Source organism: Chlorocebus sabaeus, chromosome 13 (genome assembly GCF_047675955.1).
Source record: "Chlorocebus sabaeus isolate Y175 chromosome 13, mChlSab1.0.hap1, whole genome shotgun sequence".
Lineage (NCBI taxonomy): Eukaryota > Metazoa > Chordata > Mammalia > Primates > Cercopithecidae > Chlorocebus > Chlorocebus sabaeus.
This window is the reverse complement of record NC_132916.1, coordinates 51877224-51901155: the sequence shown is the minus strand read 5'-3', so window position 1 is coordinate 51901155 and position 23932 is coordinate 51877224. Positions and strand designations below refer to the sequence as shown.

At 42.5% G+C, this 23932-nt stretch overlaps 1 protein-coding gene across 1 annotated transcript in view; it reads left to right on the top strand.

The window, feature by feature from the left end:
- Window positions 1-15468: 15468 nt before the first annotated feature.
- The window catches only part of LOC119618195 (uncharacterized), a 41134-nt gene continuing 32670 nt past the window's right edge, over window positions 15469-23932 (top strand). The window contains exons 1-2 of the mRNA XM_073022680.1: window positions 15469-15753; window positions 15874-15988. Coding sequence (XP_072878781.1) covers window positions 15469-15753; window positions 15874-15988 — 400 coding nt within the window. The remainder of the gene's footprint in view (window positions 15754-15873; window positions 15989-23932) is intronic.

Here is a 23932-nt window from a genome sequence, read left to right as displayed (position 1 = left end):
GGGATAGTTATTTCATCAGAGATGTGAAGGAAAAGAGGGAAGGAGCCAGGAAGATAACTGGAATAAGGCTACTTGAGGCAAAGAGGAAGAGGAAGCACAGCAGTTGGAAATTAGGAGCTGGTCTAGGTTCTTCAGCAAGATCATTAAACAAGGCAAAAATAAATAGGAGATGTAATTAGAGCAATAGGTTTGGGTAGGCCCTTGTAATCCATTGTAAGAACATTTTTTTCAACCTTGGAATAGAATGGAGAACATAGAGAAGGCTTTTGAGCAGAGGAGTGACCAAATCTAGCTTCTCTGTTGAGACTGAACTATAGAAGTAATGGTAGAACAATATTTTAACTACAGTTATACTGTATGTTTTATTTATATCTGTATTAATATTGCATATTATTATTTGTTGTTATTGCTTATGTCCCATATTTGTTACTTATATTTGTTATATTTCTTTATATTTAACGTTTATATGTTATACATGTATTGTTATATTCCATATATTATGTACATGTATTATAGATGTATTTGCATGTGTATTTATATTTTATATAGCATAAATATGTATTGTAGATGTATATGTGGAAGGTGCTTTGAATCTATCCTGTTTCTTATCAAAATTTAAAACATTTATTTATTTATATCTCTCTATTCATGTTATTCATTTTATTCAGTGGATTTCCATGCTTTATTATTTATTTTGATACTCCATTGTTTCAGTCTTGGCCAGTGGAAGCTCCCTTTGACAATATATCCATCTATTTTTGAACACTTTATTGCTTTCTGGCACGAGAATGTATTTTAAGCTTATTTTATCCTTTACATGTCTTATCTCTAGAATTATCCATTTCTCTAAGGCACTCTTGTTTCATTTATTGAAAAATAATATTTTGAAGAAGTCAAGGTCTGAGTGGTAGATTTGCTTATGACTTTTGGGATATTCCTATTCATAGACCCTCTCAGTAGATGCATATAATCACCTTTACATCCATCTATCTATGTGTCTACCATTTATCTATTTAGAACCCATCATCTATCTAATATGTATATTGCAAATTATGAGTTCACACCAATATTGCTAATTCCAATCCAATAGCACAGCAATTACTTTAGTTATCACGGTTTTCAATGTTTGAATCTTCCTTCTCTGACAGTGAAAGAATGTGGCTTCCATTCACTTTAAATATGTATGTGTTTAATTTTTCTGTATACAAATCCATCCGTCTTCTGTGTCATAACCTCCTCATCTGTGTGGATGCCTTCTCACCCTGTTTGGGCTCCAATATCTTATACTGCATGGCCTCTATCACTGAATTTCCTTTTCACTCTGCTTGCCTTCTGACTCCCCATGCTGAGCCGCCTCTCTCTGGCCTTCCTATGCAAGTTTATACTCTGTTTTCCTACATGGCCTCCCCTTTTGTGAGCACTACTTCTTCACCCTGCTTAAGCTCTAGATATCCATGTTTTGTCACCATGACTCCCTTCCCACAATTTTTTTCTTCTGTCTACCAAATAGATTTTTCACTAAATTGTTCAGAAAAAGAAGTGAAGAAGTGGGAAGTGAAAAAAGAATTATCATGGAATCACTTACAACATCCTTCTTCCTTTTATACCTTATACCTGATCCATAAATAAACCATGTTGGTACTACATTCAGATATCCAGAATACAACCATTCATCACCATTTCCTCTATGGTCAAAGGGTAACACTATGTTTGTCCTGGATTCCATAGATATTCCTTTAGAAAACTTGGAAATACTGGATCACTCTCAGAAAGGGAGAAGTTGACAAGTTAAAGCTCATTTAGGAGAGATAACATTGTTTTGTGTGGGGATTTAAGTGGGCACCTGTGATTTATTGATAGGTTTTTGCTTGTGCTTTTTAATTATTTTGGAACCACAATACTCTATTGCAATGATTTAGAGAAGGGTGAATGAACTCAAACTTTGTACTTTCATAAAAGATTCAGAACCTCCTGGCAGCTGTGATTGTATCCCTTGAAATGTTGAAAAGGAAACAAAGTCTCCTATATTGCCCAATTGACCATACAGTTTGGACAATCTGTCTGCTATCTATTCCCATCAACCTTCTGTCTTCTTACAGAATTTCTTCCTGATACATGAAAATTATTTCATACATATATATGTGTGTATATATGTAATTTCAAGTATCATTGTTTCATGTATATGTATTTTCTAGCAGGAAAGAAGATGCCTCTGGATCAGAGAATAGACTTTTTATTACTGACAGATTGCCTTAGCATCGGTTACCCATGCTTCAGTTTTCACGGGGTAATGCAATAAATGACAGATGTTCACTCTCGCATGCAGTGGCATTGCACCACAGGAGATGAACCCTAAAGTAAGACTTGGAACATATATGGAGCAGCTGGTGTATCATTCTATTCTGCTTGTGTGCATGTAAGAGACAAAGGTGGGAGAGAGAGAGAGAAACAAAATGAGAGGCATCTCATCTTTCTTCCCTTTGCTTTAGAGGGTGGGGTGAGTGATCACTACTCTATACTGTAAACAAGTGATTCCAACAGGGATAAGAGCAGAACTACTCATTGGAGCAGTATGCTACCTAACATCCAAGTCATGTTTGTCTTTAATTCATCCTTTAATAGATACACCAACTGCCTCTGGACTGTGAAGAAGCAAAAATATTCATGGGGAATTATTTTCTTTTCTTTTCTTTCTTTCTTTCTTTTTTTTTTTTTTTTTTTTTTTTTTTTTTTTTTTTGAGACAGAGTCTCGCTTTGCCCCCCAGGCTGGAATACAGTGGCCGGATCTCGGCTCACTGCAAGCTCCGCCTCCCGGGTTCACGCCATTCTCCTGCCTCAGCCTCCCGAGTAGCTGGGACTACAGGCACCCGCCACCTCGCCCGGCTAGTGTTTTGTTTGTTTGTTTGTTTTGTATTTTTAGTAGAGACGGGGTTTCACCGTGTTAACCAAGATGGTCTCGATCTTCTGACTTCGTGATCCGCCCATCTCAGCCTCCCAAAGTGCTGGGATTACAGGCTTGAGCCACCGCGCCCGGCCGAGAATTATTTTCTAAACACTTCTTTACTCAGTAAAAACACCACACATTGGGCCGGGCGCGGTGGCTCACGCCTGTAATCCCAGCACTTTGGGAGGCCGAGGAGAACGGATCACGAGGTCAGGAGATCGAGACGATCCTGGCTAACAAAGTGAAACCCCGTCTCTACTAAAAATACAAAAAATTAGCCGGGTGTGGTGGCGGGCGCCTGTAGTCCCAGCTACTCAGGAGGCTGAGGCAGGAGAATGGCGCGAACCCGGGAGGCGGAGCTTGCAGTGAGCGGAGATCGCACCACTGCACTCCAGCCCGGGCGAAACACACACACACACAAATTAACTTTTATTTTAGGTATATAAAACTCAGAAATGTGAAACTTAAATAGGAAAAATAAAGTTAATGAGCTCAAAGGACAATAAGAAGAGCTGGAAGTAGTTGTTCTCCGTGGAACAATTACCTTAGAGCTTCTGACTGTGTCTATTGCTTCAGTTGTCTTTCTTCAATCCATTTCCAACTGCCTCTTGAATACCAGTATTTGGGATAGAACAAGTTACATGGAAAGACCAGTTATGTGTATAAATAAAAAATGTGCTCCAACCTTTATGCCACATCCTTCATAAAATCTTCCCTTACGTAGTGATTCTGCTGCTATGCCAAACCCAGAGATATCACTGTCTTATCTGAACTTTGATAACTTGTAAGCTATAGTTTTCTTAAGGAAATATCCCTAAGAATATTAAGATATTTTCTAAAAATATCTGCTTAAAAATGAAAATTTTCATTTATTCATAATTGCATAAGTTTTATGCTTAATAGATATTCAGTAAACAGTTTTAAAAAATAAAAGTTATACAATATCTCATTTCCAAGAGCAGTAAACAGTAAAATGAAGCCTTCTGTTGATTTAGAATGACAGAATAATGTGTTCTTAGATAGGCCAAGCTGAATTCTAAATATCAGTGTTGTCAGTATTGTCTAAAAGACTTCAAAGGCACAGGTCAGCAAGCTATGGGCCTAATCTTGTCCATGTGGTAAATAAAGTTTTATTGGAACTTGGCCACATCATAAATTTACATCTTGTCTGTTTCTGGTTTCGGGATACAATAATAGAGCTGCCTACCAAAAGTGAAATATTTACTACCTGGTCCTTCACAAAAAAGGTTTTTTTTGCCATTTTTGCCATAAGTCAGTATTAGTAAAAATGTGATAACTAATGATGAAAACAACAAACTTTTCACTGCCCTACTAATATAACATAACCCTCCTTATGCCAATGACAGGGTTTACTGACATTAAAATAGTGTATTCTTCTTAAGTGGTTCCTAGCATTGCTTATGTGTTTGGTTCTTCTTTACATAATTATTTTTTAAATTGCAATAAGAAGTCAACTTAAGGACAATATTCTTCTATTAAATATTCAAATTACTGGCTTTCATTAGAGATTAAATTTTTATAGTTATCCTTTGTTAAATATCTCAAAGACAGAGATCTTTTCCACCTTATTCATTATTGTAGGCCAGAAGTGATACAGCACCAGGAATGAGGTCACTGCTAAAAAAATATCTGTTGAATTATGTGTGAGGCTTGGACAGAGTTTTCTGATAAAGAGTTTTCTGAAAATTCATTGTGACTAGAACAAATACAAAGCACAAGCATCCAGGGAAGGGTTGGACCCACAAATCAGGTTATAGTGCAGAGATTCTGAATTAACCATCTCCTGTGCATCAAGCCTAAATCCTCTTGGCCTCACTGTGCTATCACTAATTTAAGCAGACTTTTGGCCTGCTTCCTGCAGGTGCAACTTGACAGTTTAATCTCAGTCACTTGTTATACCTCTTACCTATTTCCCTGGGTATGTATACCTCTGTCGCTATGTCTGGCATCCACTAGAATCTGTTGTATTCAGGCTTGTCCAACCAGGATGGTTGGATAGGTTCTACACAGACACCTCTGATCTAAAATTACAACTAGGATTTAATTTATAGAGGTATATCTGTGTGATGATACAGAAAGTCCTGTTGCACTAGAAGAATAATTTATTGCTTACATTTCCTGAGAGAAGAGATCATGCCACACCTGAGAGAAGGGAACAGGGCCACAAAAGAAATGTGAGGACAGTCAAGAGGAAGATGACAGGAGCAAGAAGGCAAAGGCCAGAACCTTTATGTGGGATTTCCACAGAAAAGGGAAGAAAGGGCAGAGTGAACACTGTAGGATTGGCCAGTTTGAACAATTCCGACAAGCTCAGAACTATAAGGATGTTCTCTAGTTGCCTGGTACCTGGCCTTAGAAGGATTTTGGGCCAGGAAAACATTGGCTTGGTACATGAGAGTCACATCAGAACATAAGTGGGGATGGCCTTGAAATGGCCTGTCTGCATTTGAAAGCCATATTTTAGGCTAGCTGTCCAACACTCTCAGAAATTCTCTATCCCTGGTAGGTGCAGTTACTTCCCAGGTCTGGAAGGCTCCCAAGAGATTTATTATAAACGTGTTCTTCCCTTTTTAGATCTATCAACTATCTATTAACTATCCATCAACTGTCTTTGTATCATCACCTACTTATCTATAATTTATTTCATTTTAAAAATAGTTGTATAAAGCTCCATCATATAAATATGTCATTAGTTATTTAACCATTAATTCATTAATGAACATTCAGTAAAGTTGCTGCAAAGTATCTTTCCTGTGTAAGCTGTAATACAACAGGTCTTTTTACATCTTTAAATTATATTATTAAAAGTAGAATGACTGAATAGAGTTTATGAAATTTATTTTGGTATAAAGTTGAGACAAAGATATACCTTTATTTCTTTTTCCTGGTATTTAGTCAATGAACCCAATTACATAAATGTAATAATCTTTTCCGGCCATTGTTCCAAAGTACATTTATCATATACTATTTTTTAAAAAACAAAAATCTATCTCTAGATTATTTTCTCATTCAGAAATTCTGTTTTTTAAATTATACTCCAACGAGCTAGTAATCTGTCCATCTTGTGCATCACTCAGTGCTCACATGTCTAAAGATTGTGGCTATATGACAAATTTAATATCTGTTTAGAGAAGCCCCATACCGGTTTTGGGTTTGTTTGTTTGTTTTTTTAAGAAAAAAGCTTCCTGGGTATTCTTATAGGCTTATTAATCTACACTGGGGATCATCCAACGTTTTGTAATGTCTAGGTAAAATTACAAGTTAAGTAATATTTTAAGTTTTGTAGCCCATTAGGTCTCTTTCAACTAATCTACCCAGCTTTTGTAGGGCAAAAATGCAATAGACAACATGGAAGTGAATGGGCATGGTATGGTTCAGTAAAATTTTATTTTTGAGAACAAGTGGTGGACTGGATTTGGCCCAGGGCCATAGATTGCCATCCCCTGATCGAGATAAAATTTACAATATATTGGCCAAGTATAACGTATACTTTTATCTGCTCATATCAGCCCCATTATTAAAACTTTTTTTTTTTTTTTTTGAGACGGAGTCTTGCTCTGTAGCCCAGGCTGGAGTGCAGTGGCCGGATCTCAGCTCACTGCAAGCTCCGCCCCCCGGGTTCCCGCCATTCTCCTGCCTCAGCCTCCCGAGTAGCTGGGACTACAGGCGCCTGCCATCACGCCCGGCTAGTTTTTTGTGTTTTTTAGTAGAGACGGGTTTTCACCGTGTTAGCCAGGATGGTCTCGATCTCCTGACCTCGTGATCCACCCGCCTCGACCTCCCAAAATGCTGGGATTCCATTATTAAAACTCTTACTCTTTTTCCCCTTTCCTCATCAAGTTATATGTCAGCTTTCATGATCTGGTTAACAACCACCCTAACAGTCTTATTTACAAGGATTTCTGCACATAGACTTAGACATGTCAAAATACTTCTTACAATTTATTATCTTTTGTATCTCCGCACTTTTGCACAAATTATTTTCTCTTCAAAAATGCTATTTCTGACTGGCAGGCAAAGCAAAATGGCAGAGTAGATCTCTCCAGCCATCTTACTCCCACAGGAACATCAATTTGAACCACTATCCAAAAGAACCTTCACAAGAACTAAGGGAACCTGAACATGTGAGTGACATTATGAAGGCCCCTGGACTGCAAAGGTGAATAATATTGTGGTGGGATACTAAAGGAATGGGTTCTCTGTGATTGTGATGCTTGCCCCCACCAAACCATTATGGAAACACATACAGAAAATCTCCCTGGACTCACAGTTTCTACAGTGAAAAAGTGAGCTGGATGGAGGTGAACCCTAGGCTTCACCACTATCCTGGGTCCCTCAGTGAGAGATTCACTCTGTATCAGCCCACAGGGAGAATCGCAAATACTGATGTGGGGCCAAACCACCAGAATTCAGTTCCAGTCAAAGGGAGGGGTGGGGCTAGGGGCAGCCAGCAGTGGTGCTTGGTAGTGGCTCACCATCTCTGCCAGAGGAGATCCCACACCAGAGAGGCTGTTTATGGGTCTCACACTGTAGCAAGCACAGTCCACAGATGCTCTGGAATCTAGAGCCTGACTGGCTCTCCCACATAGTCTGGAGGGCCCTCCATAAATCTATCAGCCCATCTAGCTGGAACATGCTTTAGTGGTGGAGTCATTGTGAGATTTACATCTAACCTGGTCATCACTAGGTGCCCTCTAGTGCTTAAACAGAATACAATAGCCGGTTTTCTCAGAATTTCTCAACAAGCCCCCTGAAATAGAAAGGTCACAAACTCAGACGTTGAGGACTAGATGAAAAAATGCTGACAAAACACACACACATACACAAAACATACAACCAAGAATAATGTGCTTAGCAAAAGTATATTTCAGAAAAGTAAGAGAAATAAAAAAAATTCCCTAACAAAAAAAGCTGAGGAAATTTATTGCAACCAGGACTGCCTTATAAGAAATACTAAATGAAGTTCTTCAAACTGAAACCAAAAAATGCTAATGTTTAGCATAATAACATCTGAAGGTATAAAGCAAATTCAGAATACTCTAACAAGACAATCGTGGAACATGGACCATTTACACCCATCATAGGAAGGTTAAAAGACAAAACAAATGAAAATAATAATTATAAAACTTTGCTAAGAGATAAGCAATATAAAAAGATATAAATGAAGACATCAGAAATACAAAATGCGGGGAGGTAATGGAGCTAAAAAGTAAAGTGGGTTTCTTCTTATGATCAAAATTAAATTTTTATCACTTCAAAATAACCTGTTATAGCCATAAGATGTTTTTAGTAAGCCTTGTGTTAATCATAAAACAAAAACATTTAATAGATACACTAAAAATAGAAAGCCAGATCAAAACACACTAACAGAGAAAATCACTTAATCACAAAGGAAGACAGTAAGAGAAAAAGAAAGAAACAAAGATTCTACAAAACAACCAGAAAGCACATAACAACATAACAAAAGCAAGCCGTCACCCATCAATAATACCCTTTAATGTAAGTGAATCAAATTATCTAATTCAAAGACATATAATTGTTCAATGGATTAAAAAATAAGACCCAACTTCATGCTGCCTACAGAGATGCACTTTTCCTGTAAGTGAATGCATAGACTGAAAATGAACGGATGGAAAAAAATATTCCATGCAAAGGGAAATCAAAAGAAAGCACGAGTAGCTATACCTATATCAGATAAAATAGACCTCAAGTCAAAACTATAAGAAGAGACAAACAAGGTCACTATATAACTACAAAGGGGTCAATACAAATAAGAAGATATAACAATCATAACTATATATATGCACTTAACATTGGGGCACCTAAATATATAAAGCAAACATTTATAGATCTAAAGAGGGAGATAGACAGCAATACAGTAACAGTAGAGAACTTCAATACCCAACTTTTAGCAATAAATACATCATCTAGACAGATAATCAGCAAAGGAATATCAGATTCAAACTGCACTCAAGACCAAATGGACCTAACAGACATTTACAGAACATCCAACAGATATAGAAATTCACATTCTTCTCAGCTGCAAATGGAACATTCTCCAGGATAGATCACATGTTATGTCATGGTAAAACAAGTTTTAACAAATTTTTAAAAATCTAAATCATATCAATTATCTTTTCTAACAATAGTGGTATAAAACTAGAAATTAACAACAGGAACTTCTTGGAAAACTGTACAAATACATGGAAATTAAACATCATGCTCCTAAAAAACAATAGGTCAATGAAGAAATTAAAGGAGAATTCTAAAATATTCTTGAGACAAATGAAAATGGAAACACAGTATACTAAAACTTAAGGGAAACAGCAAAATTAGTTTTTAGAGGGAAAATTATAGCAATAAACATCTACATCCAAAAAGAAGAAATGTCTCAAATAAACTAACAATATACCTCAAGAAACTAAAAAAGCAAGAACAAACTAACCCCAAATTTAGTAGAGGAAAAGAATAATAAAAATCAAAGCACAGACTGGGCGCAGTGGCTCACGCCTGTAATCCCAGCCGTTTGGGAGGCTTAAGTGGGTGGATCACAAGGTCAGGAGATCAAGACCATCCTGGCTAACACAGTGAAACACTGTCTCTACTAAAAATACAAAAAAAAAAAAAAAAAAAAAAATTAGCCAGGCATGGTGGTGGGTGCCTGTAGTCCCAGCTAGTCAGGAGGCTGAGGCAGGAGGATGGTGTGAACCCGGGAGGCAGAGCTTGCAGTGAGTCGAGATTGTGCCACTGCACTCCATTCTGGGCGACAGAGCAAGACTCCGTCTCAAAAAAAAAAAAAAAAAATCAAAGCACAGATAAGTAAAATAGAGACAAAAAGTATAAAATATCAATAAAACAAAGATTTGGGTTTTTTTGAAAAGATAAACAAAATCAACAAATCTTTAGCCAGTATAAAATGAAAGAAGTCTCAAATAGATACAATTAGAGATGAAAAAGAAAGCATTACAACTGATACCACAAAAATACAAAAGATCATAAGAAACTACTGTGAACAATTATACATCAGAAATTTGAAAAAACTTAGAAGAAAGGAATAAATTCCTGGACAAATAAAACCTATCAAGATTGAATCAAAAAGAAATAGAAAATCTGAACAGACAAGTAAGTTACAAGATGGAAACAATAATAAAAGTCTCCCCATCAAAAAAAAGTTCAGGATGTGATGGCTTAGAAGAACTAATATCAATACTTCATCGATGATTTCAAAATAAGTGAAAAATAGAAAACTCTCCTAACTCATTCTAACAGGCCAGTATTGCCCTGATTCCAAAAGTAGACCAGGACACAACAAAAAATTAAAACTACGGGCCAATATTCCTGATGAATATAGCTGCAAAATATCCTTGATAAAATACTAGAAATCAGTATTCAATCACACATTAAAACAATTATTTAGCATGATCAAGTGGGATTCATCCAAGAAATACACAGATGCTTTAATATACACAAGTCAATAAATGTGATATATTACATTAATGGAACAAAGGATTGAAAACACATAACCATCTCAAAAGATGCAGAAAAAGCATCTGACAAAAGTCAGTATCTTTTCATTATAAAAATCTCTCAACAAATTAGGTGTAAAAGAAACATACCCCAACGTGATAAAGGCTATATTTGATCAACCCACAGCCCACATTATACTGGGGGGGGGGGGGAGTAGAAACCTTCTCCTTTAAGATCTGAAACAAGAATGCCCACTTTCACAACTATTTGACATAGTACTAGAAGTCCTAACCAGAGCAATTAGGCAAGAGAAAGAAAGAAAAGCCATCCATATTGGAAAGAAGAAAGCCAAATTTTCCCTGTTTGGAGACAGCATGATCTTATATAGAGAAAAAAACTAGACTCCAACAAAATCTGTTAGAACTAATAAACGAATTCAGTAAAGTTTCAGGGAACAAAATCAACACACAAAAATCAGCAGCATCTCTAAATCTTAATAGTGAACTATCTAAGAAAGAAATCGAGAAAGCAATCCCATTTACAGGAGCTACAAAAAATACTTGGAAATAAATTTGACCAAAGTAGGTCAAAGGTTTGTGCAATAAAAAGTATGAAACATTGTTGAAAGAAGGGTGAAGAGGATACAAATAAATGGAAATATATTCCATGTTCATGATTGGAAAAATTAATATTATTAAAATATCCATGCTACACAAAGAAATCTACAAATTCAATCCAATCTTTATCAAAATTTCAAAGTCATTTTTCACAGAAATGAGAAAACAATCCTAAAATTCACGTGGAAACACAAAAGACTCCAAATAGCCAAGGTAATATATAGCAAAAAGAAGATAGCTGGAGGCATCACACTATCTGATTTTTAAATAGACTCCAAAACTATAATAATCAAAACATCATGGTACTGGCATAAAAACAGACACATAGACCAATGGAACACATCAGAAAGCCCAGAAATAAATTCAGACATTTAGAGCCATGTGATTGTCGATAAAGTTGCCAAGAATACAATGAGGGAAAGACAAACTCTTCAATAAATGGTGCTGGGAAAGTCAGATATCAACATGCAGAATAATAAAATAAAATAAAATAAAATGTGACCCCTATCTCTTACCATATTTAAAAAATCAAGTAAAAACAGATTAAATACTTTATTGTAAGACCCAAAATTATGAAATAACAAGAAGAAAACGTAGGAGAAATGTTACATGACACCAGCCTGGGCAAGAAGTTTTCAGACAAAACTTCAAAAGCAGGAGTGACAAAAGAAAAACAAACAAATGGGGCTACATCAAACTAAAAGCTTCTGCACAGCAAGGGAAACAATCAACAAAGAAACAACCTACAGAATAGAAGAAAATATTTGCAAATTATACATCTGACAAGGGATTAATATTCAGAATTTATAAAGAACTCACACAACTCAATAGCAATAATAATTACCATTATTATTATTATCTAATTAAAACAATGGGCAAAAGACATGAATAGTCATTTCTCTAAAGAAGAAATACAAATGGCCAACAGGTATATATATATACACACACATTTATAAAGGGGTGTGTGTGTATATATATACATTTATATATATATTATGTATATAATATATATATAAAGAAAAAGAAGTTTAATGGACTCACAGTTTCACATGGCTGGGGAGGCCTCACAATCGTGGCAGAAAGTGAAGGAAGAGCAAACGCACGTCTTATATGGTGGTAGGCAAGAAATTATGTGCAGCGTAACTGCCCTTTATAAACCCATCAGATCTCATGAGATGTATTCACTATCCTGAGAACAGCATGGGAAAAACCTGCCCCCATTATTCAATTACCTCCAATCGGGTTCCTCCCATGATGCGTGGGCATTAAGGGAGCTACAATTCAAGATGAAATTTGGGTGGGGACACAGGCAAACCATATCAGATGGAATTTCTTATAGGACTTGAAACCTTGGGGAAACAAGTGATAGTGTGATTGATTTCTATCTCCATAGTGGTCTTTGTTTTTTACCTAGGTTGGTTCTAGGTAGGCTCTGGGCTGGACTGGCAAGGGAGATCCTGATTCTTCTCAGTGCCACACAGCACTTATTCTAAAATCAACCACATAATTGGAAGTAAAACACTCCTCAGTAAATGCAAAAGAATGGAAATCATAACAAACGGTCTCTCAGATCATGGTGCAATCAAATTAGAATTCAGGATTAAGAAATTCACTCAAAACCACACAACTACATGGAAATTGAACAACCTGCTCCTGAATGACTCCTGGCTAAATAATGAAATTAAAGCAGAAATAAAGAAGTTCTTTGAAAACAATGAGAACAAAAACACAACGTACCAGAATCTCTGGTATGCAGCAAAAGCAGTGTTAAAAGGAAAATTTATATCACTAAATGCCCACATCAGAAAGCTAGAAAGATCTCAAATAGATACCCTTACATTACAATTAAAAGAACTAGAGACACAAATCCAAGAGCTAGCAGAAGATAAGAAATAACTAAGATCAGGGCAGAATTGAAGGAGATAGACACATGAAAAACCCTTCAAAAAAAATCAATGAATCCAAAAGGTTGCTTTTTTAAAAAAAAAAATTAACAAAATAGACTGCTAGCTAGACCAATAAAGAAGAAAGGAGAGAAGAATCAAATAGACACAATAAAAATGATAAAGGGGATATCACCATTAACCCCACAGAAATACAAACTACAATCAAAGAATAGTATAAACACCTCCATGCAAATAAACTAGGAAATCTAGAAGAAATGGATAAATTCCTGGATACATACACACTCCCAAGACTAAACTGGGAAGAAGTTGAATCCCTGAATAGACAAAGAGCAAGTTCTGAAATTGAAGGAGTAATTAATAGCCTACCAACCAAAAAAGCCCAGGACCAGATGAATTCACAGCCAAATTCTACCAACAGGTATTATAAAAACTAGCCGGGCGAGGTGGCGGGCGCCTGTAGTCCCAGCTACTCGGGAGGCTGAGGCAGGAGAATGGCGTAAACCCGGGAGGCGGAGCTTGCAGTGAGCCGAGATTGCGCCACTGCACTCCAGCCTGGGCGACAGAGCGAGACTCCGTCTCAAAAAAAAAAAAAAAAAAAAAAAAAAAAAAGTGCTACGCTGGGCCGGGGGCGGTGGCTCACGCCTGTAATCACAGCACTTTGGGAGGCCGAGGCGGGCGGATCACGAGGTCAGGAGATGGAAACCATCCCATCCCGGCTCACACAGTGAAACCCTTTCTCTACTAAAAATACAAAAAACTAGCCGGGCGTGATGGCGGGCACCTGTAGTCCCAGCTACTTGGGAGGCTGAGGCAGGAGAATGGCGTGAGCCTGGGAGGTGGAGCTTGCAGTTAGCCGAGATCGCGCCACTGCACTCCAGCCTGGGCCAACCTGGGCGGAGACTCCGTCTCAAAAAAAAAAAAAAGTGCTCGGCTGGGCGTGGTGGCTCACGCCTGTAATCCCAGCATTTTGGGAGGCTGAGGCACGCGGACCACTAGGTCAGGAGATCGAGACCATCCTGGCTAACACGGTGAAACCCTGTCTCTACTAAAAATACAAAAAAATTAGCCGGGCGAGGTGGTGGGCGCCTGTAGTCCCAGCTACTCTACTCGGGAGGCTGAGGCAGGAGAATGGCATGAACCCGGGAGGCGGAGCTTGCAGTGAGCCGAGATCGTACCACTGTACTCCAGCCTGGGCGACAGAGAGAGACTCCGTCTCAAAAAAAATAAATAAATAAAAAATAAAATAAAATAAAATAAAATAAATTTGGCTCCTCTGATTTTAAAATTGATTGGGGCTCCCTATGACCTAAAGAACCAAGGTCAAACTCCCTGTCTTGACCTTCAAAACTCTTCACAGCCTTCCCCCAAACTCTTCCATGTCTCCTCCCTACCTTTTCTTATGGCCACTTGGATGACTTCCTGTTCTCCAAGCAGGCCAGTCACCCTTTTTGTCCAGACTTCTCCCTCTGCCTGGAATGTTCTTCTCTCCTTCTTCCTTGGGCAAATTCCCCCTATCCTCCAAGACCCAATGCAGAGGACGGTTTATTGGAAGCCCCTTCAGGGTACTCCCAGTGCCTAGAATCCAGCCTGTCATTTTGGTTGAATAATTAATCAGATCAAGGACATAGTCCCTGAGTACCCAACAGAGACGCCCCCCTACACCCACCCCCTTGTGCTCCCTGCACTCCTCCTCCATGCTATGTTGGAACTTCTTGAAGTCAGGCTTCATTTCTTTTCTGTTTCATTTCTTCTTTCTTTCTTTTTTTTTTTTTTTTTTTTTGAGACAGAGTCTCACTCTGTTGCCCAGGCTGGAGTGCAGTGGCGCGATCTCGGCTCACTGCAACCTCTGCTTCCCAGGTTTAAGCCATTCTCCTGCCTCAGCCTCCTGAGTAGCTGGGACTACAGGCGCTCACCACCACACCCAGTTAATAGAGACGGAGTTTCATCATGTTAGCCAGACTGGTCTCAAATTCCTGACCTCAGGTGATCCGCCCACCTCAGCCTCCCAAAATGCTGGGATTACAGGCATAAGCCACCATGCCCAGCCTCATTTCTTTTCTTTTTTAGAGGAGTCAGGATGGAGTGCAGTGGCTCAATAGCTCACTGTAGCCTCCAACTCTTGGGCTCAAGTTCTCCCGCCTCAGCCTCCTGAGTAGCTAGGGGACTGCAGGGGTGCACCATCATGCCTGGATTTTTTTTTTTAATTAAATTTTTGTAGAGACGAGGTCTTGTTATATTGCCCAGGCTGGTCTCCAACTCATAGCCTCAAGCGATCCTCCCACCTCTGCTTCCCAAAGTGCTGGGATTACAGCTGTGAGCCTCCGCGCCTGGCACAGGCTTTATTTCTTATGCTCCTTCCTTTTTCCTGGATGCCTTTCTAACTCTGTATCTGGCACATAGAGGTGCTCCGTACGTGTTTGTTGAATGAATGAATGAATGAGCGAACATGCCATTTCACCTTATGTATCTTGTGAACCCGCCAGGCCCAGGCCTGATGTCATAGCCTCTACCCATGGCCCGAGTCTCCAGTCCCCTGCATGTCTGCTGGCCACAGCGCGAACGCCGAGGCACCACCCTTCCCAACCCCACCTCCGTCCGATTCCCCGCCGGGGTCCCCCTAACCCTTTCCCCGCCGGCTTCCCGGTCCCGGGACCGCCAGCCTCCAGCTCAGCCGGAGGTGTCCCCGCCCACAGCCAGGATTGGAGGACGGAGGCAACGCCCACCCCGCCCGGCGGCCTCCTATTGGCACAGCTCAGGCCAATGGCGGGCGCGACACTGTCCGCGCGGCCAGGCGGAGGTGAGTGCGCCGCGGCCGGAGGGGCGGGACGGGCGCGGAGAACGCCAAGAACCGTGGCGCGCGCTCAGTCCGCGTCGCCAAGGGCTGCGCTCGGCCAAGCGCAATGCCCTGAGCTCGTAGTCGGCCCGGCCCGGGGACCTTGCTGGCCGAGTAGGTCGTCAGTCAACTCTTGTCTTCCAGACCTGGAGGACCCAAGCTTCCGGACGACGAGGAACCGCCCAACATGGCCTCGGAGGTGAGTGGGACCTCGGGGACGCCGGTCCTCCCAGCCTCGAAAGGAGAGGGTGGGGGCGCCAGACCTGCCTCGGCCACCATGCTGGGAATCCGCCTTCAGGAAGCCTTCACCCCCAACACTCCCAGGCGCATCTTCTGGAGCTCAGCAGTCACCTTTACCGGGACTAATCAGTGTCCCCAGGCAGCCCTTATGGCAAACCCACCAACCCACGCTACTAGGGGTAGAGTGGCTCTGCGCTGACCCTAGTACCCACGCTACTAGGGGTAGAGTGATGCCTGCCTGGCCAGGAAAACTGCTCCCACGCCTTCAGCCCCCCACCTCTTCAGTCCTTCTTCCCACGTGTCCTGTCAGGTCCCACCCGGTACCACACCCTTTCTGCTACAGCAATTGTCCCTGTTTGTAGAATAAGTCTCAGCCCCTAAAGTATTCTTGTCCTTGACTGTGGCACGTGGAAAGAGCCAGGAAAAAGGGGACGTCGCCCCGTGGCTCCAGCAACCCGGTGCCTGATCCTTTCCTGTCTCACTGGAGGCTGCTCCTTAGGATCAGCGACTCCTGGCTTCTCTTCCCAACCACTGAGATGCCGGAGTCCCAGGCACAGGTTTCCTTCCTTGGGCCTCAGTTGATTTATCTGGCAGTGGGGGGTAATAATAGCTGTCGGCCTCCCTCTGAAAGGCACTAGATTATGAGGCTATTGCTTTGGACCCTTCAGGTTAAAGAAGCTGTTTGTCTGATGCTTGATGAAGGGAACTCCGGGAAGCAGGAGCTCTGGGTTCCAGCACCTTCTGGCTCTCATTAGCTAGCAATTCATTTCCTCTTTCTAAGTGCCCTTCAAGCTTCTGGGTCATGGGAGAGGGCAGGGGGGCAGGGCCTGGACTTTGGAGCCAAACAGACTTGGTTTCTGTACCAGTAACTTGAGCCCTCTGAACCTCTTTTCTCATTTGTGAAATAGGGGTGATATTGTGATATTGTCTACTTCATAGAAGGCTGTAATAACATACATCGAATCCCTAGCACAGTACTGAGCAACAGTAGGTGCTCAATAAATGGTGGCTAATCACAACAGTACTGATATTTCTACTTTGGGAGGCTGAGGCAGGAAGATTGCTGAAACCCAGGAATTCTAGGTCAGTCTCGGCAACATAGTGAGACCCTGTCTCTACAAAAGTATTTGAGGCTGGGTGCAGTGGCTCACGCCTGTAATCCCAGCACTTTGGGAGGCTGAGGTGGGCGGATCACGAGGTCAGGAGATCAAGACTATCCTGGCTAACACGGTGAAACCCCATCTCTACTGAAAGTACAATAAAATTAGCTGGGCATGGTGGCGGATGCCTGTAGTCCCAGCTACTCAGGAGGCTGAGGCAGGAGAATGGCGTGAACCTGGGAGGCAGGACTTGCAGTGAGCCAAGATAGTGCCACCGCACTCCAGCCTGGGCAACAGAGCAAGACTCTGTCTCAAAAAAAAAAAAAAAAAAAAAAATTGAAAATTACCCTGGTGTGGTCGTGTACACCTAGAGGCAGAGGCAGGAGGATCGCTTGAGCCCAGGAGTTTGAGACTGCAGTGTGCATGATCTCACTACTGCACTCCAGCCCAGGCAATCTCAAAAAACAAAAAACAAACAAAAAAACCCGCCAGGCGTGGTGGGTCACGCCTGTAATCCCAGCACTTTGGGATGCCAAGGTGGGCGGACCACCTAAGGTCAAGAGTTGAGACCAGCCTGGCCAACATGGTGAAACTCCATCTCTACTAAAAATAGAAAAATTAGCCAGGCGTGGTGGGACATTCCTGTATTCCCAGCTACTCGGGATGCTGAGGCAGGAGAATCGCTTGAATCTAGGAGGTGGAGGTTGCACTGAGCTGAGATTGCGCCACCGCACTCCAGCCTGGGTGACAGAGTGAGACTGTTCCAAAAAACAAAACAAAACAACAACAGTAAAACCACAGTGATCTCCTAAAAAACAGAAAAGAAAAAAGCATGGTGTGATGGTGCATGCCTATAATCCCAGCTACTCAGGAGGCTAAGCCAGGATTGCTTGAGGCTAGGAGTTCAAGACCTGCCTGGGCAACATCATGAGTCTCTGTCTCATTGGGGGGCGGGGGAAAATGACCTCCTGCCTTGGGTGTCATTGGCAGGACTGGTGGGACCTGACAGGCATGGGCGGTCCTGTCAGTCGCTGTCCATCTCCCTTCCTTCCCAGCGTCCCCTGGGCTCCCCCTGCCCTCATTCACCCCTTGCTGAACCTACCTTTTCCTGGACCATTCATGCACCATCATGGGGTATTACTCAGCTGAGGCCTGTACCAGCGCTGCAAGGGTGACCTATGCCCTCCTAACAGGCATGGTATATGGAGTGATAAAGTCAGTCACCCAGCTAGTATGTGATGCCAGGCACTGGGTTAGCTTCCTGCAAAACCAACACCTCCTCCACCCTAGAGAGTGATGTACAGATAAATTCCCCCACACTGACCTTGAGGGGAGGGTGACTGGGATGTAGGGCTTGGAGGGGGCCTGCCCTGTGCTGCAGTCAAGGGAGGCATGGCCACACCAAGCCTGCAGAAGGCCCTGAGGCCAGGCTGGGCACTCGGCAAGTGTTTAGTAGAGAGCCCATGGTAACACAGAGACCTCTCCTACATAAATCTCACCAAACTCCTGACAAGAGGGGTCTGACATTAGAGGCCAAGTACGGTGGTTTACGCATGTAATCCCAACACTTTGGGAGGCCAAGGTGGGAGGATCGCTTGAAGCCAGGAGTTCAGTTCAAAACCAACCTGGGCAACATAGCAAGATCCCAGCTACCACATTAAAAAAAAAAAAAAAAAAGAAACAAGCCAAGCTGGGTGCAGTGGCTCACACCTGCAATCCCAGCACTGTGGGAGGCTGAGGCGAGTGGATCACTTGACGCCAGGAGTTTGAGACCAGCCTGGCCAACATGGTGGAACCCTATCTCTAATAAAAATACAAAAATTAGCCAGGTATAGTGGCGCATGCCTGTAATGCAGCTACTCGGGAGGCTGAGGCAGGAAAATCGCTTGAATCTGGCAGGTGGAGGTTGCTGTGAGCTGAGAGGGTGCTGCCGTGCTCCAACCTGGGCGACAGAGCAGGACTCTATCTAAAACACAAGCAAAAAAACTAGCCAGTTGTAGTGGTGTGTGCCTATAGTCCCAGCTACTTGGAAGGCTGATGCGGGAGGATCGCTTGAGCCCAGCAGCGGGAGGCTGCAGTGAGCTGTGGTGGCACCACTGCACTCCAACCTGGGTAAAAGCAAGACCCTGTCCCTAAAAGAAAAACGAAATGTTTGAAACTTACATTTTAATAACAACAAAGATAAAGAAGCTCAACTCAAGGAAGAATGAATAAGCCCTACCAGGTGATTTGGGAGCAATGAGAGATTTTGTTAACTAAAGAAGCAAACTTCAGCAGTGAGGACGTGATACCAAATCCCCAAAAGGGTCAAAGCTCTGGGTCACAGATAAAATCTTCCAGAGCAGTTGTTCCCAGACTGCCATTCTTGGCCATCATAATTATCGCCCAGGAACTTGCTAGAAATGGAAACTTTCAGCTGGTCGTGGTGACTGACACCTGTAATCCCAGCACTTTGTGATGCCGAGGCGGGCGGATCACCTGATGTCAGGAGTCCGAGACCAGCCTGACCTACACGGAGAAACCCCCGTCTCTACTAAAAATACAAAAAATTAGCTGGGCGTGGTGGCAGACACCTATAGTCCCAGCTACTTGGGTGACCGGAGGCAGGAGAATTGCAGACCACAGGCATTCAGAGAAATAAACAAAGTAATTTCTTTCTTTCTTTCGTCTTTTTGAGACAGAGTCTCACTCGGGCACCCAGGCTGAAGCGCAGTGATGTGATCTCGGCTTACTGCAGCTTCAATCTGGGCTCAAGATCCTTGTGCCTCAGCCTCTTAAGCAGCTGGGACCACAGGTGTGTACCAGCACTCTTGGCTGGTTTTTGTATTTTTTTTTGTAGAGATGGGATCTTGCTATGCTGCCCAGGCTACAGTTAGAAATTTATATCAGGTAGAACCAAGAAACACATTATATGTCCCTCATTCCACCTGTTTAAAATTCCCTTCTTGCCTTTTCCCTTTTCATATGTTAGGTTTTGAGCTCCTTGGCCTTCTTTTTTTTTTTTTTTTTTTTTTTTGCAGCTTATGGAAAATTGATACTGAGCTTGATAATGTGGGAGAAAAGGAATTTCAGGGTAACAAGAAAGAGAGGCCAGGTGTGGTGACTCATGCCTGTAATCCCAGCACTCTGGGAGGCTGAGGCAGGTGGATCACCTGAGATCAGGAATTTGAGATCAGCCTGGTCAACATGGTGAAACCCTGTCTCTACTAGAAATACAAAAATTATCCAGCAGGCATGGTGGCACACACCTGTCGTCCCAGCTACTCAGGAGGCTGTGGCAGGAGAATCGCTTGAATCCAGGAGGTGGAGGTTGTGGTGAGCCGAGATCGTCCCATTGCACACGAGGATGTGTCTCTTCTTTTCAGCAGCTGCAAAGTGGTAGACACCATTTCATGTCATAAAATTGATTCAAAGATTCTTGCCCGAATAAGGAGTGTAATTGATATACTCATGAAATTTGTTCTGTTTCCTGTTGCTAAAAGTGATACTTGGGAACAAGATACTAAAACATGCAGAAAATGGATGAATCTCAAAAACATGCTGTGTGGAAGAAGCTAGACCCAAAAGAGCATCCCATATAATTCTATTGATGCGAAATTCTGGAAACACCAGATCTAATCCATAGTGACACAGAGCAGATCAGTGGTTGCCTGGGTCAGGGCTGGAAGGTGGATTGCCTGGAAGGGGTCAGAGGGAACTTCCCTGGAGTAATGAGAAAGTTCTTTTTTTTTTTTTTTTTGAGACAGAGTCTCATTTTATCACCCAGGCTGGAGTGCAGTGGCTCGATTTCGGCTCACTATAACCTCTGCCTCCCAGGTTCAACCATTTCTCCTGCCTCAGCCTCCTGAATAGCTGGGATTACGGGCATGCACCATGACACCGAACTATTTTTATATTTTTAGTAGAGACAGGGTTTCACTGTGTAGTACAGGCTGGTCTTGAACTCCTGACCTCAGGTGATCAGCCTGCCTTGGCCTCCCAAAGTGCTGGGATTACAGGCATGAGCCACCGACCGACCTAGGGAAAGTTCTTTTTTGTTAATTTGTTTTTGTTTTGAGACAGGTTCTCACTGTGTTGCTCAGGCTGGAGTGCAGTGGTGCTGCCTCAACTCACAACAGCCTTCCTGACCTGAACCTAGGTGATCCTTCCACCTCAGCCTCCCAGGTAGCTGGGACCACAGGCCTTTGCCAACACGCTTGGCTAAATTTTTAAATATTCTTTGTAGAGATGATATATCACTATATTGCCCAGGCTGGTCTGGAACTCCTGGGGTCAAGCAATGCTCCCACCTTGGCTTCTCAAAGTGTTGGAAATACAGACATGAGCCATCGCACCTGGCCTTAATTTTTTTTTTTTTTTTTTGTGACAGCATCTTGCTCTGTCGCCCAGGCTGGAGTGCAGTATTGTGGTCATAGCTCACTGCTGCCTCCAATTCCTGGCTCAAGTGATCCTCCTGCCTCAGCCTCCTAAGAAGCTGGGACCATAGGTGCATGCCACTATGCCCGGCTAATTTTTCAAAAAAATTGTAGCCAGGTATCTCCTATGTTGCTGAGGCTGTCCTGGAAGTACTGGCCTCAAGCAATTCTCCCAGTTCAGCCTCCCAAAGTTGGGACTACAGGCATGAGCCACTGCACCCAGCAGAAAGATCCTTTTTTTTTTTTTTTTTTTTTTTTTTTTTTGAGACAGAGTCTCGCTCTGTTGCCCAGGCTGGAGCGCAGTGGCCGGATCTCAGCTCACTGCAAGCTCCACCTCCCGGGTTTATGCCATTCTCCTGCCTCAGCCTCCCGAGTAGCTGGGACTACAGGTGCCCGCCACCTTGCCCGGCTAGTTTTTTGTATTTTTTTAGTAGAGACGGGGTTTCACCGTGTTAGCCAGGATGGTCTCGATCTCTTGACCTCATGATCCGCCCGTCTCGGCCTCCCAAAGTGCCGGGATTACAGGTTTGAGCCACCGCGCCCGGCCGGAAAGTTCTATATCTTGATAGTGGCAGTGAGTATTCAGATATATCCATTTGCTAAGCCTCATCAAACCATACAGTTAAAGCAAGACCCTGTCTCAAAAAAACCTATACACTTAAAATAAGTGCATTGTATTGTATGCAAACTATACTTAAATAAAGTTTATTTTAGGTAATAAAACAACTGTCTATGAAAGTATTTATGCAAAGGGGAGGGAGTCTTTGAAGACACTCAGAATTCAGAGATTATTTTTAGGTCTTGTCAAAAAAAAAAACCAAAAAATCCAAAAACAAAAACCTTTAACCTCAAAAACCACACAAGAGGGCGGCTGAGGTGGGAGATCAGAAATGCCTGTTATTCTAATTGGATGTTGTATTTGATAATTGTTGTCATGATATTGATATTAAAATATTAAAGTAACAATTAAAATATCAAGTGACATCTCTGTAGACATAAAGATACAAACACTTGTATTTATTTACATATGGGCTGAGCATGGTGCCTCACACCTGTCATCCTAGCACTTTGAGACGCAGAGACGAGAGGATCACTTCAGGCCAGGAGTTTGAGACCAGCCTGGTCAATATAGCAACATCCCATCTCTATTAAAAAAAAAAAAAAATCTGATGGGGAGCAGTGGCTCACACCTGTAATCCCAGCACTTTGGGAGGCTGAGGAGGGTGGATCACGAGGTCAGGAGTTCGAGACCAGCCTGGCCAACATGGTGATATCCTGTCTCTACTAAAAATACAAAAATTGGCTGGGCATGGTGGCTGCCGCCTGTAATCCCAGATACTTGGGAGGCTGAGGCAGAACTGCTTGAACCCAGGAGGTGAAGGTTGCAGTGAGCCGAGATCGCACCACTGCACTCCAGCGTGGGCAACAGAGCGAGACTCTACATCAAAAATAAAATAAAATAAAATGGAGGAGGAAGAGGAGGAAAAAGAAGAAGAAACAGCTAGGAGTGGTGGCTCATGCCTGTAATCCCAGCAATTTGAGAGGCGGAGGAGGAGAGGAAGAGGAAAGGAGGAGGAAAGGGAAACAGCCAGGCCAGTCGTGGTGGCTCGTGTCTGTGAGGAGGAGGAAGAGGGGGAAAAAATGGAGGAGGAGAGAAAGAAATGGAGGAGGAGGAGGAGCAAAAAGAAACAGAGGAGGAGGAAGAGGAAAAAGAAACGGAGGAGGAGGAGTTGGAGGAGGTGGAGGAGGAAGAAAAAGAAATGGAGGAGCACGAGGAGGAAAAATAAACAGAGGAGGAGGAGGAAGAAATTGAGGAGCAGGAAAAAGAAATGGAGGAGGATAAAAAGAAACGGAGGAGGAGGAAAAAGAAACAGAGGAGGAGGAGGAGGAAAAAGAAACGGAAGGAGGAGGAGGAGGAAAAAGAAACGGAGGGAGGAGGAAGAGGAAAAAGAAACGGAGGAGGAGGAAGAGGAAAAAGAAACGGAGGAGGAGGAGGAAAAAGAAACGGAGGAGGAGGAAAAAGAAACGGAGGAGGAGGAGGAGGAAAAAGAAACGGAGGAGGAGGAGGAAAAAGAAACGGAGGAGGAGGAGGAGGAAAAAGAAAACGGAGGAGGAGGAGGAAAAAGAAACGGAGGAGGAGGAGGAAAAAGAAACGGAGGAGGAGGAGGAGGAAAAAGAAACGGAGGAGGAGGAGGAAAAACGGAGGAGGAAAAAGAAACAGAGGAGGAGGAGGAAAAAAATGGAGGAGAAGGAGTTGGGAGGAGGAGGAGTTGGGAGGAGGAGGTGGAGCAGGAGGAGGTGGTTGAGGAGGAGGAGGTGTAGGAGGAGGAGGAGGTGTTGGAGGAGGAGGAGGTGGAGGTGTTGCAGGAGGAGGAGGTGGAGGTGTTG